At 42.5% G+C, this 15,280-nt stretch overlaps 2 protein-coding genes, 1 non-coding gene and 1 pseudogene across 9 annotated transcripts; 2 read left to right on the top strand and 2 right to left on the bottom strand.

The window, feature by feature from the left end:
- Positions 1-558: 558 nt before the first annotated feature.
- Positions 559-630, bottom strand: TRNAM-CAU (transfer RNA methionine (anticodon CAU)). The gene has a single exon. It is a non-coding gene; the product is annotated as a tRNA-Met (tRNA).
- Positions 631-1,565: 935 nt separating this feature from the next.
- LOC112133752 (histone H4) lies at positions 1,566-13,503 on the top strand. 7 transcript variants are annotated; one of them, XM_054558554.2, is made up of 4 exons: positions 1,612-2,118; positions 3,126-3,267; positions 3,711-3,765; positions 5,542-13,503. In XM_054558554.2, the coding sequence occupies exon 1, from the start codon at positions 1,654-1,656 to the stop codon at positions 1,963-1,965; it is 312 nt and encodes a 103-aa protein (XP_054414529.1). In that variant the 5' UTR covers positions 1,612-1,653; the 3' UTR covers positions 1,966-2,118; positions 3,126-3,267; positions 3,711-3,765; positions 5,542-13,503. The 7 variants fall into 7 exon arrangements, with proteins under 7 accessions (XP_054414527.1, XP_054414529.1, XP_063581214.1 ...); XM_054558552.2 differs by lacking the exon at positions 3,126-3,267 and having other exon boundaries at positions 1,566-2,118; XM_063725144.1 differs by lacking the exon at positions 3,711-3,765.
- LOC100445948 (histone H2B type 1-C/E/F/G/I) lies at positions 13,343-13,783 on the bottom strand. Its single transcript, XM_002816534.4, has one exon. The coding sequence runs from the start codon at positions 13,721-13,723 to the stop codon at positions 13,343-13,345; it is 381 nt and encodes a 126-aa protein (XP_002816580.3). The 5' UTR covers positions 13,724-13,783.
- A 218-nt stretch (positions 13,784-14,001) lies between these two features.
- Positions 14,002-15,173, top strand: LOC100453679 (histone H2A-beta, sperm-like; annotated as a pseudogene).
- The last annotated feature ends 107 nt before the right edge of the window (positions 15,174-15,280 follow it).

Here is a 15,280-nt window from a genome sequence, read left to right as displayed (position 1 = left end):
TCCGCAAAAATGTTTTTCTCAGGTCAGAGTTCAATCAGTGCTATGAAGACTCCACACCCACCTCAAAATGCAACTCATTTTCCGAGATTAAGATCCTCATGGGTGCAAAGAATCTGTGTGGGGATTTAGGAATTCCTAGTCGATTGCCTTAACTACTTGGCAAATAGTGCTTTCTGAATTACGTATCAAAAGATATAAAACTCCATTCCTGGGCTCCCACACCACTCTTGGCACTCAGTTTATGTAAGCATTCTCCTTGCTTGGCAGGTTAACTTACAACTGTCATAACTGGCTGCAACAGTGGCATAGCCACTTTGGCAACAAGAGAAATTTGCTTTGTTTAGAGATGAAATATTGATTAATGACACTTGGGTGTCTATGAAAATCAAAATTGTACATGCAAAGATTGTAGTTTCACATTATTTCCCGGAAATGCTTGTAATTCTGGAATTAAAAAAATACTCGGCTTCATTTTGTTTTCTTTCGTTGTTTAACCTAAAAAGCTGTAACTTAAAAAAAAAGGGATCCTCAGGAAAACAGGGAAAAAACAAAAAGACCTAGCAGAGGATGGTTTCGATCCATCGACCTCTGGGTTATGGGCCCAGCACGCTTCCGCTGCGCCACTCTGCTGTTCCGCCTAGCAACTGGTCTCACAGTACTCTTAACTACTTATAGGCGAAGCGTTCACCCTGCCTCCTATTTCAATAAAAAGCGTACGAGCAGCTGCCTACTTCTTTGGCTACCACAGGTTGCCAACTCATTTTGGAAAAAGGCATCTACCAGAATCAAACAGAAAACAAAACTAGGGATAGAAAAGTAAATATCAATACACTGGTGGGCTAGGTGCTGTAACTCACGCCTGTAGTCACTGCACTTTGGGAGACCAAGGCAGGCAACATAGCGAGACCCTGTCTCAATAAAATAAAAAAAAGGAAAAAAAAAAAAACCCACCCCGAAACCTACACATTGGGTGCAGTTGTGAGGGGCAGATATTTAAATGGCAATTACAAATTTTAATAAGCAGGGAAAGAAGAGAACAAACTGGGAATAGAATCAGGCCTCCGCGCGGAGGGCGATAATTCTACCACGAATCACTAACCTATCATGCCTTCGCCATTGGGAAGAAAACCCTTTTGGTTATGTTTCCCTTGGCTTGGTGATGGAGAGGGTGAAATCCTGCAGTTTTCAAACACTTCCGAAGGGGGTTTCGGTCCGCACGTGCTTTACAGCAGGCAGCAGAAATGCCAGTCACTGTAACCTTGGGGACAAAGCTGTACCCCTCAGGCTTCCGGTCTTGTGGACCGAGGCTCCTCTCCAATCGTCCTAAAGCAACTGAAGCAACAATTGATAATAATTTAAACATGTTAATTTCTTTAATCTGATTTGGTTGTTAAAACAGCCTTAAAACTCCTATTCCTATTTCCCAACAATTGTAAGAGACGCCTCTGCGGAGCGGGCGCTCAGATGCCAAAGGCTGGAGTCATTGGTGACGTCATCCAGGGCTGGGCTATGTAGGGTGGGGCCAAGAAGCAGGACCAAAGTTCCCGTATGCGCGCTTTCAGTCTTCAATTAGGTCCGAATTTCCTGCATATAAGAGCGTTGCTCTGCTTCAGTGTTTAGGTTTTTTGGGCTGGTTTTGAAAGCTGTTTTATCATGTCTGGCCGTGGTAAGGGTGGAAAAGGTTTGGGTAAGGGAGGCGCCAAGCGTCACCGCAAAGTTTTGCGCGACAACATCCAGGGCATCACTAAGCCAGCTATTCGGCGCCTTGCTCGTCGCGGCGGTGTGAAGCGAATTTCTGGTCTTATTTATGAGGAGACTCGTGGCGTTCTGAAAGTGTTCCTGGAGAATGTGATTCGTGACGCTGTCACTTACACAGAGCACGCTAAACGCAAAACCGTGACAGCAATGGATGTGGTCTACGCGCTGAAGAGACAGGGACGCACTCTTTACGGCTTCGGTGGCTAAGGCTCCTGCTTGTTCCACTCTATTTTTGTTTTCAATCAAAGGCCCTTTTCAGGGCCGCCCACTTTTTTCATAAAAGAGCGGACATCTTGTTACCCTGCTTTGTTCCAGTTTTTTGCTGAGAAGTAGTTACTGTGCACGTGTGTAGATTTGCAGGTAACGTTTAATTACTCATGGTTAATCTCGCATGTTTAGGATTTGGGCATAAAGTATTCAAAGCTACTGTTTTCTGCTTGAGGGTAGTTGATATGTTGAATATGTTTAGCTTTTTTGTGACACTTTAACACTTTAGACATCAGTGAGTAGGTTGTATTGGCACAGTTTATAATTCCCGTGGGCCTTCCCCTTTCAGTTTAGGCTTGAAGTGTTTGTAAGGTTCTCAAGGACTAAAAAAGTTGGAAACTCGGGGAGAGACTGCAAGTTACCCTTTTCAAAATGGCGGGAAGGGCTAAGAACAAAGAAAGCTCGCACCCAGGCGGCCGGCCGTAAACACAGGCGAATCCGTGAGCGCAACACATCTGCCTGAGTAGAATCGCAGAGCTAAATCCAGGCGGCGTGCACGCTGCTGCTTTTGACTTGGTGACAAAATTTTGGTCAACAAAAGGCAGTGTGGGGTAACAATACAAATGTTCACTCGGGAGCTTGCAAGTACTGTTTCCAATAGACCTGAAATGTGTTTCTGAATATTACGAAAATATTAAAAGGTAGGTAGAGTGTCGCTTAGTGACCAATATAGAAACATCACCATAACTTTTTGTTGTTGAGACGAGTTTTGCTCTTTAATCCGGGCTGGAGTGCAGTGGCGCGATTTCGGCTCACCGCAACCTCCGCCTTAAGGTTTCAAGCAATTCTCCTGCCTCAGCCTCCTGAATAGCTGGTATTACAGCCGCCCGCCTAATTTTTGTTTTTTTAGTGGAGATGGGGTTTCACCATGTTGGCCAGGCTGGTCTCGAACTTCTGATCTCGTGATCCGTCCGCCTAGACCTCCCAGAAGTGTTGGGATTACAGGCATGAGGCACTGCGCCCGGCCACCAAAACTTAAATTCTTAACCAGCAGTGATCGTCTTTTGAAAAAGTATACATTCAGGCATCAGGACAATGATTTGCTAGAGACCAAACCTGTAGGAGATTTGGATTGGCTTTTTTTTTTTTCCTTTTTTGAGGCGGAGTCGCAGTTTCGCCATGCTGGAGTGAAGTGAGGTGATCTCGGCTCACTGGAACTTCTGCCTCCCGGGTTCAAGCGATTCTACTGCCTTAGCCTCCCAAGTGACTACAGGCTCGCGCCACCACGCCCAGCTAATTTTGGTATTTTTTAGTATAGGTGGGGTTTCACCATGTTGGCCAGGATGGTCTCCATCTCTTGAGCTCGTGATCCGCCCGCCTCGGCTTCCCAAAGTGTTGGGATTACAGGCGTGAGCCACCGCGCCCGGCCTGGATTGGCTTTTCTAATGGTTTCATTTTACTTGGCTTCTATAATTTGTCCTGAGCAGAAATGACTTTTATATACTTAGTTGAAATCAGGTTAATGTGCTTGTCAGGAACAGTTTATACGTACATACTGGTGCACCACATCAGAGACACGTGTGGTTTATCTCCGTTGAAGATAATAGGACAATTGCTGGTTTAGGATGATAGTTCCGTTGTAAAATCAGATTTTTCCTCTTTGTGGTCAGCAAGCAAATTGTAGGGTTATAACTTTGAAATCGAGAAAATCAATGGAGTTACTTTGAATTTCATCTTTTTTAAAGATATGGACTTGTGCATTAACATGAAAAGAACGATGTTATCGGAGCTAAGGTACTGGTATGTATGAGGATATAAATTTAACAACAAAAATTGAGCACGTAACGTATGCCAGGTACTGTTCATGGCTCTGAGAATTATAGGAGTGAATGACAGTGAACAAAACAGTATTTTCTGTATGCATGGAGTCTATTGGGTGTGCGTTCACACACAAAGTTAAGTGAAACTATATCAGATGGTGTTAAGTGCTATCACTGAAACAGGCTAAAGACGTGTGGAGGGAGGAGGTGATGTTTAATTAGTTATTTTTTTGAGATAGGGTCTTGCTCTGTTGCCCAGGCTGCAGTACAGTGGCGCGATCTCGGCACATTCCACCTCCACCTCGCTTGGGTTCAAGCGATTCTAGTGTCTCAGCCTCCCGAGTAGCTGGGATTATAAGCATGCGCCACCACAGCCAGCTAATTTTTGTGTTTTTAGTACATATGGGGTTAGGCTGGTCCTGAATTCCTGCCTCATGTGATCCGCCCACCTCGGCCTCCCAAAGTGCTGGGATTACAGGTGTGAGCCACCGCGCCCAGTCGAGAAGGTGATAATTTTAAATGATAGAGTCATGGAAAGCTTTACTGATAGAGCGATGGTTGCAGAAAAAAAGACGAGAGAATATTCCAAATAGAAGACCAAGTAGCAAAGCCTGGAGATAGAGAGTTACTGTGTCTGGGCAAAAGGACAGAAGGGGTGCAGAGGAATGGAGATGAGGTCTGAAAGGCAAATGGAGGCGAGCAGTTCCTATATGGCCGGTATAACTACTTTGACTTTTATTCCTAGTGAGGTGGGAGCCACTCAGGGTTTTGAGCAGAGGGCTGAGATGATCTGATTTATATTTTAGAATGAGCTGTCTGGATGCCTGATGAAGAATAAACTGATGGAGCCTGGATAGGAGCAAAGACCAGTTAGGAGGGTACTAAAATAAAGGAGTTGAGATGGCAGTGGCTTAGACCAGTGTATTAGCGGTAGAGGCTGTGAAAAGTTGTTGGAGTCTTTATTTATTTTGAAAGAAGGTTGATAGTTCGTTTCTGAGTCACTGAATGTGTAGAGTATGAGAGAAAGAAAATTTATGGATGATTCCAGTGATTTCATTGACAGCAACTGAAATGGAGTTATCATTTGCTAAAATGGGGAAGAATACTGAAGGAACAAGTTTTGGAAAGAATTCCATATCTTTGGACATCCAGAGAGAGTGTGAGATGCTTATTAAACATATCTAAGAGGAGGATACGAAGTAAGCAGTTTGGTATATAAATTTGGAGTTCAGAAAAGAGGTCTGGGCTGGAAACATAGATTGAGTTTTTACTCCCATGAGAGTAAAAAAGCCAGAAGGTGAAATGATATCTGTTAGGAAAAGAGGATTGACAATGAAGAGAAGCAGTGCAAGGACTGGGCCCTGGGTTAGAGAAGTAAGGAATGTTTGCTTTGCACATACGACATCTGGATTCCTAACTTATAGTTTTACAAGTGCTTTCTTTAGTAATTCTGTTTCAGTAATTTTTGGCACAAACAGAAAAAGTTATCCCTATTTTACAAATGTGGAAAAATGCCCTTGGTAATAAGGATATGCAATAATATTGCAATTTTCATTCAAATAACCTATTAAAGTTAGAGCCATGAAGGGGGTTACTTTGGAGACCCAGTGATAGATATTCACACCTTTTTCAAAATGTGCCCACTTTCCCCATATATTTTGCTTGGAATTCCAGGAGTTCTCAGGCCTCCTGAAATGTATTTGTGGATCTCAGCTTGAAAGCTCTGTATTTGATGCTGCCTTTTTTCTTCCCTTAGTTCTGTGGCTCCTGATGGATCTGAGAAGATGGATGTGGAGGATGAAAATCTGTTTGATTATTTTGAACTGATGTTTGTTGCTATGGAGATGCTGCATATATGTTGATGTTGCGGACGTTAAGTCACTAGCCCACAGCCTTGTATTCCATACTCAGAGACCCTGCTACTTACTTGACATCTCAACTTGAAAGTCCAATTAATATGCACTTCAAACTTTAATAGGCTTCAAACAGAATTTCTTTCATTATCTCTGCAAAACAGCTTCTCCCATCATCTTGAAATTAGTGAATGGCATTTTACTGTTTTAGTTGGAGTCATTTCTGTGGTTTTCTTTCACATCCTACATAACAATCCATCAGTAAGTTCTATGAGCTCTTCTTTGAAAACAAACAGAATCCAACTGTTTCTCATTCCCACTTCTGCTCTGGTCAAGCCATTGCCAACGCTCACCTTTATTGTTGTAGCACCCTCATTGCCTAGTTCTGTCCCACAGATTTCCAATAAAGGGTGAATAAAATCAGGTCACTCTTCTGCTGAAAACCCTCCAATGACTCTCATTTCGCTAAAAAGAAAACCCAAAGTTCTTTCAGTACCTTGCAAGGCCTCACTCTCCGGATCTTGTTATCTCTTTGGCCTCAAATCCCACTACTCCTTTCTTTCCTCGCCCAGCTCCGCTAGCCTCTCGAACTTGCTGTAAGTATGTATCTTTTTCAGGGACTATATATTGACAGTTCCCTTTGTGTGGGCAACTCAGCTTCTAGATTTAAGTGTTGCTGCCTCACTTCTTTCAAATAACACCCTCTGTGTGAGGCTGGTTGTGACCCCACTGGCATTACAATCCCGCTCCCTTCCCCATGGCCTTCCCACTGTATTTTTCCCTGCTCCTAAGGATCCTGCAGTCTATTTGGAGAGTGAAAACATATGCTTATGAAAAGGAAAGCAGGAATGGAATATTATATGGAATGTCAGATGAGTATAATTCAAGTCAGTATCACAAGTGATAGTTCCCAGCTTGGTGCCAGATGTTAGAGGCCTGTTAGGCCAGTGACAGGAATGTAGACTTTATTCTGGACAGCAGGGAACCATACAAAATCTCCCCTCCCTGCTTTGGTTCTGATTATGTCACAGTTCTAGCATCTTTCATGAAACTAGTTCTTGCACTGAGCATATTAGACTGAAATTATGTGTTAATAAGTGCCTAGATGAATATAAATAAAATGAATATAAATCTAAATTTACAATTGATAAAATGAAATACTTTAGTGTACATGTTAGGTTATGTCCTCCTGGCAGAAAAGGAAGATATTTAAAGAACTATCCTTTACACAGCAAGTCTTGTATATTAGCGGTGATTTTTGTAAAGTGCCTGGTCTTTTGAGCATCTACAGACTTTCAGAGTATAAGGGGAGATTGCCTTTTGTGTAACCAAATTTCTAATACCAGCAATATTTATGGAGGTTCTGTATTTTTATGGAAGGCGAGATGACTTTTCCATGAATACATTTGTTGATTATTGTTTCTTTATTTGCTTTAAAATTTATAATTCTAGATACATATAAAAGAATGTAGGCCGGGCGCAGTGGCTCACGCCTGTAATCCCAGCACTTCGGGAGGTCAAGGTGGGTGGATCACGAGGTCAGGAGATCGAGACCATGGTGAAACCCCATCTCTACTAAAAATACAGAAAATTAGCTGGGCGCGGTGGCGAGTGCCTGTAGTCCCAGCTACTCGGGAGGCTGAGGCAGGAGAATGGTGTGAACCTGGGAGGCGGAACTTGCAGTGAGCTGAGATTGCACCACTGCACTCCAGCCTGGGTGACAGAGCAAGTCTCCGTCTGAAAAAAAAAAAAAAAGTATTAAATCCATATACAAGTTATAAAGGATAATATGATGACCATGCTTGAACCCAGTTGCCAACCAGGTATAACAAATATTACAAATAACAACTTTGACCTCATCTCTCATCCTCCCACTACTTCCCCTGGAGGTAACCATTGCCTTGAAATGTTGCTTGCTTGGCATTAAAATTCCTTATGCTTTTCTGGTCCTTACACTAATACTGCAAGTTTTGCTTGACTTTCCCATTTGATCCTCTTTGAGGTCACTAGTGCATTATTTTATAAACAAGAACATATAGTCACATGGATTATTAAGTGGTTCACTAATCTTACTCTATTCTTTCCTTTAATGCTAGGATACTTTTGCCTTGTTTTTCAATTTCCTTAGTAAGGAATTGTATCTTAAAATTATCCTATTAATTTTTTATATACCAAACCTAGAATAATACTGTGTACATAGTTGGTGTTCAATAATTATTTGTTCAATTAATTTTTTTTCCTGCAAATATGGAGGCAGTAGAAAAAAGAAAAAAATTACTTCTATTTTTCTTAACATAGGACAGGGAAACTTGGAAAAGGAAAGGGCTTAATGGAGAACTTCCTTTTTCTTAACCACACTATTGGGTGTTTTAGAGACAGCCAAATAGAGAAAGTTCTCTCCAGAGGAGCTGATTCTTTCATCCCAAAGAATGCAACAGAATTGTTTACATTTTGGCATTGAGCCTTCTAGTCAGTTTTTTTTCCTGTAACTAACTATACTACACATGTGTATGATATATTAATATAAATGAGCATATATGATTTGGCACCTTTCCCAAAGTACTATCCTTCAAGCATATTTTATGTTTATTTTTTTGACATTAGTTTTAATAGCTGCACAGTATTTCATTATGCATAAACCATTTTTGTCTTTTTTCTTCTTTTAAGACAGGGTCTCTCTCTGTTGCTCAGGCTGGAGTGCCATAACAGGATCATGGCTCACTGCAACCTCTTCCTCCCTGGCTAAAGTGATCCTCCTGCCTCAGTCTCCTGAGTAGCTGGGACTACAGGTGCACACCACCACACCAGAGTAATTTTTGTATTTTCTGTAGAGATGGGACCATGTTGCCCAGGCTCTCTTAAACTCTTGGGCTCAAGTGATCTGCCTACCACGGCCTCCTAAAGTGTTGGGATTATAGGCATGAGCTACCGTGCCAGGCTGATAAAACCTATTTTTAGTGAAACTCCTGCTCTTCAACATATTTCCAATTTTTAGCCACAATAAACAAAAATATGATGTTAAAATAGAATCAATAGAGTAAGATTTTATATATTATTAAATATATGATGAAAATGATGGTGGTAATCTAGATGAGGACCAGATTTCAAACTTGGATAAGCAGAGCTGTGAGGATAATGAGGCCAGTCTTGGTCCTGCTGGGTTTGAGCCACCTGTGGAATACTTAGTTCATACAGTATTTGGAAGACTAATTACTGCACTTCTTGTTATAGACTGATTTACCCTCCTCCCTGCTGCATATGTTGAAGTCCTTGAAAATATGACTGCATTTAGAGTTAGGGTCGTTAAAGATATAAAATGAAGTTATTGAGGTGGGTCTGAATCCAATCTGACTGGTGTCCTTATAAGTAAAGAAGACTGGACACACACACACAGAAAAGATAATGTGAAAGACACAGGGAGAACACAGTTACTGACACACCATGGAGAGAGACCTCAGAAGAAATCAACCCTGCTCACAGGGTTAATCTTAAGAGTTGTAGCCTCCAGAATTGTGAAAAAATAAATGTTTAAGCCACTCAGTCTGTGGTACTTTGTTAAGGCAGCCCTAGCAAACGAATACACATCTCAAACATTTTCATTCTGGGATTATTTTTCTCTGCATTTTTTCAGTGTTATGTCTGCTTCCCTACCCTAGAAAGACAGACATACAGAACACAGATGCCCGCCCACACCTACTGTGTGCTGTAGGGAAGAAAACAGCTTTCCCTTCTACCCATCTGAAATTCATTGGCTGGGGCCCTGTAACAAAAGACAGATTAACAAGAGAAAAGCATATACATTTGATATGGTTTGGATCTGTGTTCCCACCCAAATCTCAAGTTCAGTTGCAATCCCAAGTGTTGGAGGTGGGGTCTGGTAGGAGGTCATTGGACCACAGGGGTGGTTTCTCAAGGTTTAATACCACCCTCTTGGAGCTGTTGGGATAGTGAGTTTTGTGATCTGGTTGTTTAAAAGGGTATGGTACCTCCACCTTCTCTCCCCCTTGCTTCTGCACCACCACGTAAGATGCCTTGCTTCCCATTTGCCTGCCGCCATGAGTAGAATCTCCCTGAGGTCTCCCCAGAAGCAGAAGCTGCTATGCTTCCTGTACAGCCTGCGGTGTTATGAGCCAATTAAACCTCTTCTCTTTATAATTACCCAGTCTGAGTTATTTCTTTATAGCAGTGTGAGAATGGACTAATACAACATTTATTTAATATAAATTTCACATGACATGGGAGGCTTTGTAAGGAAATGAAGACCTGGAGAAGGGGTAAACCTGAGTATTTTTACACTAGGTTTGATGAAGAGTGGAGAGTCATGCAGAAATATAATAGGACAAAAAGAAGACTGTCAGCTAAGGGTAAAACAGAAACCTAGCAAGGTCTTTTTGTTCAGATTTCTCTCAGACTCTCTAGGACTCATATGAGGGTCCTATGACCTGCTTCAGGGGAGAAGAGTTGGGAAAAATCAGACAGACCTTCCTGCCCACGATGCTTCTCATATTCTTTCGCCTGAAAATATTCAGTATGTCAAGGGGCCATATTTTGAGATAGTATGTTCTGAATACCATCAAGATATACACTGCTGAGGGTAGATGGGAGATAGTAACTTCTTGGTTCTTTTCAGAAATTACCGCAGGAGTGACAAATACAATGGTAGCAGCTACTCAAATCAGAGCCTAAAAATGATGTTACTTCTCTAGTGGTGAGGTGGTGTTCTTCAGCTTTTCAGGCCAGGAATTTACACCAATCAGTTTCCTTTGAAGTGACCTATGTCTCAGGGATACAATGGATTCAGGAAAGTGTGGCCCTCATTAGCCAGCCAATTTCCTATGTTCCAATTAAAGAACACACTTATTAAGGTGCAGAAGTTCATCTGAAAACAGGGCTGTGATTTGGAGGTATATGAGGGAAACCTAGTCAACAAATGGATGGAAAATAAATGTAGCAAGGTTAGCAAAGTTAATAGGAAACTTGGGAAGAAAAAAGGAGTAAAAAAGTACTAAGCACTTCTTATGTGAATTTCTAGGTTTCCTTCCTTATAACTCAACACATCCGACCATTAAATGAGGCACCCCTAGTTCCAGTGAGGGCATGAGACAGTCCCTGGAAAATGTGAGACATGTTGCTTGAATTGGCAAGCAACGATAGGGAAATCAAACAGCCACAGGCAGTAGGGTGTCTTCAAAATGCTTCGTAGGAAAGCAATGGCTTTAAAGAGGGGATTGAACTGTTCAAAGAGTATTATTTACACTGCCAGACAAGCCCATTTCACATCAAATGCTAATTATTCCAGGCCTCAGGACTCTGGGCTTTAAATGTGGGCAGGACCAAAGTCACCTTCCCTATCACTCCAACCAGAGGCTTAGCCACAGCTAATATTTAGGGGGTCATTCTCTGTACAGACACGGTCCTAAGTGCTTTAGGTGTGTTCTTTGATTCGTCACTCCAGCAATGTCATGCAGTAGTTACTAATTATTATTCCTGTTTGGAATAAACAGGTAAGGAAGTGCTTACAAAAGAATTAGATAAATTGCCCCAACTTAAGATAGAAACAGGCAATCAGGACTATATCACTTCCTGAGTGATGTCCCCCTTAATCCATGGTTGAATATTTCATGAATATATAATTTAAAATGTATTTAAAATTAGCTTTGGAGAGCAAGAAATGAATGCCTTAGTTATATTTGGGGCTTAGAGAATTTTCTTCACAAATTCCATTACAAATTTACTTTGAGACTAGCCTGGGCAACACAGTGGGACCCTGGCTCTACAAAAATCATTAAAAAAAAAAAAAAAATTAAACGGGTGTGATGGTGCGTACCCATAGTGCCTGCTCCTTGGGAGACAGGTGGGAACACTAGCCAGGGAGGTTGAATGCAGTGAGCTGTGGTTGTGTCACTACACCTCAGTCTGGATGACAAAGTGAGACCGTCTCATAACGAAAAATTAAAAACAAATTTTGGTCACTTAATGTTCACGGTAAGCTGCTATGTGGGTATTTGCAGATAATGACATGTAGGTAATAAATAGAAAATAAGATTTTAGAGCTCACATTTACACTGATAATGCCCATGGTTTCCCCACCAGAATACAGTGCTCAGAAAAGTTAAACTTGCTGCCAGGTGATCTTTAGGGCCCAAAGGTCACCATTAATATTATTTTATTTTTAAAAGAAACTTTTGCTGGTGTAAGGACTTTGCTGTGCAACAAAGAATATGTGTATCTCCTGACCAGTTTTCTTTTATTACAATTGAGCCTAAATTTCCTGACTCCTATGACAGCAACTAGGCTCCTGCTTGGGATGGTCTCTAACAAACAGTGGGAAGTAATCTTTAGAATCAGAGTAGATTCAAATCTCAGTTTTATTTATGTGTAAGGGGCTAGTTACTTAACCTTAATTCTTGAGGTCATTCACCTGTAAAAGCGGAGATTCCATTTCACAGCTGACTGTAGGAAAAAGAAAAATCAATGAATGAAATAATGCATTCTAAGGACTACCACACAAATGTTAATTCCTTCTAACCCTCCTCTCTTAAAATGAAATTTCAGGAAAGGAAGTAGCTGTGGACAAAGTTGTTCCGGGACACGGAGGAGGAGGTTTAGGGATAACACAGTCCTTGGAGCCTTAAAAAGGCTTACAGATAAAAGCATCTGAATGTAGCATCGGCAATTTTCATTTCTTTGCTCCAACTTCAGGCTATCCTGTTGCCTGTTCTTTCTCTTAAACCTTAATATGTTCAGCTAGGAAGATGGTAGAGTTCCTGATCTTGCCAAAAGGTAATATATATAGCTACGTGAAGTAATCCAATAACTATAAACTCAGTAAAATTTGTAGAGAAATCAGTGGACTTGGAAGGGGGATATGAGAACGTCTGGTAGCGATCTGCCATGGTTTAGAAATGCAACCAATAGGTGATTTCCTCCATCATATGCCGCTCCAACCATTTGCAAGCTAACAACGAACTAAAAGACGAGTTTCGCTTTCTCACACCTTATTTTAGATTTAATACTACCCCAAACTTGATTTCCACCCGGCTACTCCAAATCAAGGGCAATAGGATGATAAAGTGAAACTAAAAACGAAAACAAAGTTTTAAGATGGTGGTGTGCGGGGAGAAGAAAAGTGGGGATCAATCTAGAACACGATTTTTCCTTAGCTGCTGAGTGAAATGTGTCATATTAAGCTGCATACGCGCTTACTCCTTGGTGACCCTTACAATCTACAGGGGAAAAAACAAGGAACCTGGATTTTTTTTTGAGAGAAGTCTCGCTCTTATACCCCAGGTTTGAGTGCAATGGCTCGATCTGGGCTCACTGCAACCTCCGCCTCTTGGGTTCAAACGATTCTCCTACCTCTGCCTCCCAAGTAGCTGGGATTAAGTCGCCTGTCACCACTCCCGGCTAATTTTTGAGTAGTTTAGTAGAGACGGGGTTTCACCATGTTGGCGAGGCTGGTCTCGAACTCCTGACCTCAGATGACCCGAAGGCCTCGGCCTCCCAAACTGCTGGGATTACAGGCGTGAGCCACTGCGCCCGGCGGAACTTGGATGTTTCAGTAAACCCTTACTATCCCATGTGTTGCTTAGCCATTTTACCTTGCCAATGCCAAGTCTGGAAAATTACAGATCTTTAAATGACAACATGGGTGGCTCTTAAAAGAGCCTTTGGGTTGTTGGCGCTTTTACCCAGGTAACTAGCTTACTTGGAGCTGGTGTACTTGGTGACAGCCTTGGTGCCCTCCGACACCGCGTGTTTGGCCAGCTCCCCGGGTAGCAGCAGGCGCACAGCCGTTTGGATCTCCCTGGAAGTGATGGTCGAGCGCTTGTTGTAATGCGCCAGGCGGGAAGCCTCGCCTGCAATGCGCTCAAAAATGTCGTTGACGAAGGAGTTCATAATCCCCATAGCCTTGGACGAGATGCCGGTGTCGGGGTGGACCTGCTTCAGCACCTTGTACACATACACGGAATAGCTCTCCTTGCGGCTGCGCTTGCGCTTTTTGCCGTCCTTCTTCTGTGCCTTGGTCACCGCCTTCTTGGAGCCCTTCTTCGGGGCAGGAGCTGACTTAGCTGGTTCAGGCATGTCCGCAGCCGAAATGATATTGTCAAATGATCACAGGAAAATGCTGGCGAGCGCAAACGCCCTCATTATTTATTTCGTGTATATGCAAATGAGGCTTGCTGAGTTTCGGTTTCTGATTGGTTCTTTTAGTGTCTGAATATATGATAGGCCATTTCTGAACTCTTAAATCTCATTGGCTCTCCCAGAAGCTCGACCTTGCATAATTTGACCTTTCAACTATAATTATGTAAGTCAGAAGTGTTTTTTTTTTTTTTTTTTAACTTTTTTTAAACGCCTGCTTTTCGATTGGCTGAAATCTGTGTTCAGGAGACAGCACAGTCTACTTTGCTGAATATAGATGATAATAGTTTAGCTGCTTGCGTTTTACTAGAATCAATCACTTTCCTTCTTCTAAACAATTATTTAAATACTTCACTGCGTCTGGATGTGGAATGCAGGGCAGCAAAGCTCGCGCCAAGGCTAAAACGCACTCTTCCAGGGCTGGTCTCCAGTTTTCTGTGGGCCGAGTGCACCGCCTCCTCCGCAAGGGCAACTACGCCAGGCGGGTCCGGGCCGGTGCGCCGGTGTACCTGGAGGCGGTGCTGGAGTACCTGACCGCCAAGATCGTGGAGTTGGCGGGCAACGCGGCCCGCGACAAGACCCGCGTCATCCCCCGACGCCTGCAGCTCGCCATCCACGATGAGAAGCTCAACAAGCTGCTAGGCAAAGTTACTATCGCACAGGGCGGCCCAATATTCAGGCCGTGCTCTTGCCCTGTCTATACAAGGGACTGACGAGGCAAACAGGACTAATGAGAAAATGTTTAATATCGCAAGTAAGTGCTTTAATGTAGTCGGGAAGAAGCAAGTTCAATAACGTTTACAAAACCTTGTAAAGTTTAGATGGACAGGGCCACTGCAGTGTTCAAGTTATCCTGCAGAAGAGGCTAGTGAGGGGGTGGTATCCTGGAATATCATCAATAGGACCCAATGAATAGTAAATGATAGAGTCGTTGGAAAACCTAAAATTAGCCTGTGCTTTAAAAATTCTCAACCGAAGCAAAACACCATTTGGGACAAAATAGAATTCAGTTAACATTTGTTGCTCACTGTTGTATGTCGGTGACTTCTTGGCTCGTGATTTCCCAGGTACACCACCCAGGAATCCTGCCTTAGAATGGTCAAAGGTTTCTAGCTAGCAGCAGTCCAGGTGACTCAAGAAAATGGCACAAGATAAACTTCTCAAAACGTGGTCCTCCGAATCTGGCCCCACAACAAAAACGTGGTCCTCCGAACCTGGCCCCACAACATATCTACTGAATGAGAATTAGCGTCTCCCAAAGTCTTAAAGTAGTCGTTTACGGACTACAGGTTGAGAAGCGCAGAATTAGAACTTTAAGAAATGAACGCTCTTGGATCGCAGACTAACCGAGAAGAGAGGATTCAAAAATGAAGTTATTCATCCAATCAGACTTTCCCGTAATTCACCAATCACATCGTTGGACTCTTCAGCCAATGGTTTTGTTGCGCGGGACTTTTGAAAATCAACAAGGCCAATTAGAATGTTTCCGGGTATATA

The sequence above is a fragment of the Pongo abelii genome, chromosome 5 (genome assembly GCF_028885655.2).
Source record: "Pongo abelii isolate AG06213 chromosome 5, NHGRI_mPonAbe1-v2.0_pri, whole genome shotgun sequence".
Classification (NCBI taxonomy): Eukaryota; Metazoa; Chordata; class Mammalia; order Primates; family Hominidae; genus Pongo; species Pongo abelii.
This window is presented reverse-complemented; position numbering and strand designations above follow the sequence as displayed.

Bases quoted from the DNA above. Each gene is read 5' to 3' on its own strand.
- LOC100445948 (XM_002816534.4), bottom strand. From the start codon at position 13,723: ATGCCTGAACCAGCTAAGTCAGCTCCTGCCCCGAAGAAGGGCTCCAAG.
- LOC112133752 (XM_054558552.2), top strand. From the start codon at position 1,654: ATGTCTGGCCGTGGTAAGGGTGGAAAAGGTTTGGGTAAGGGAGGCGCC.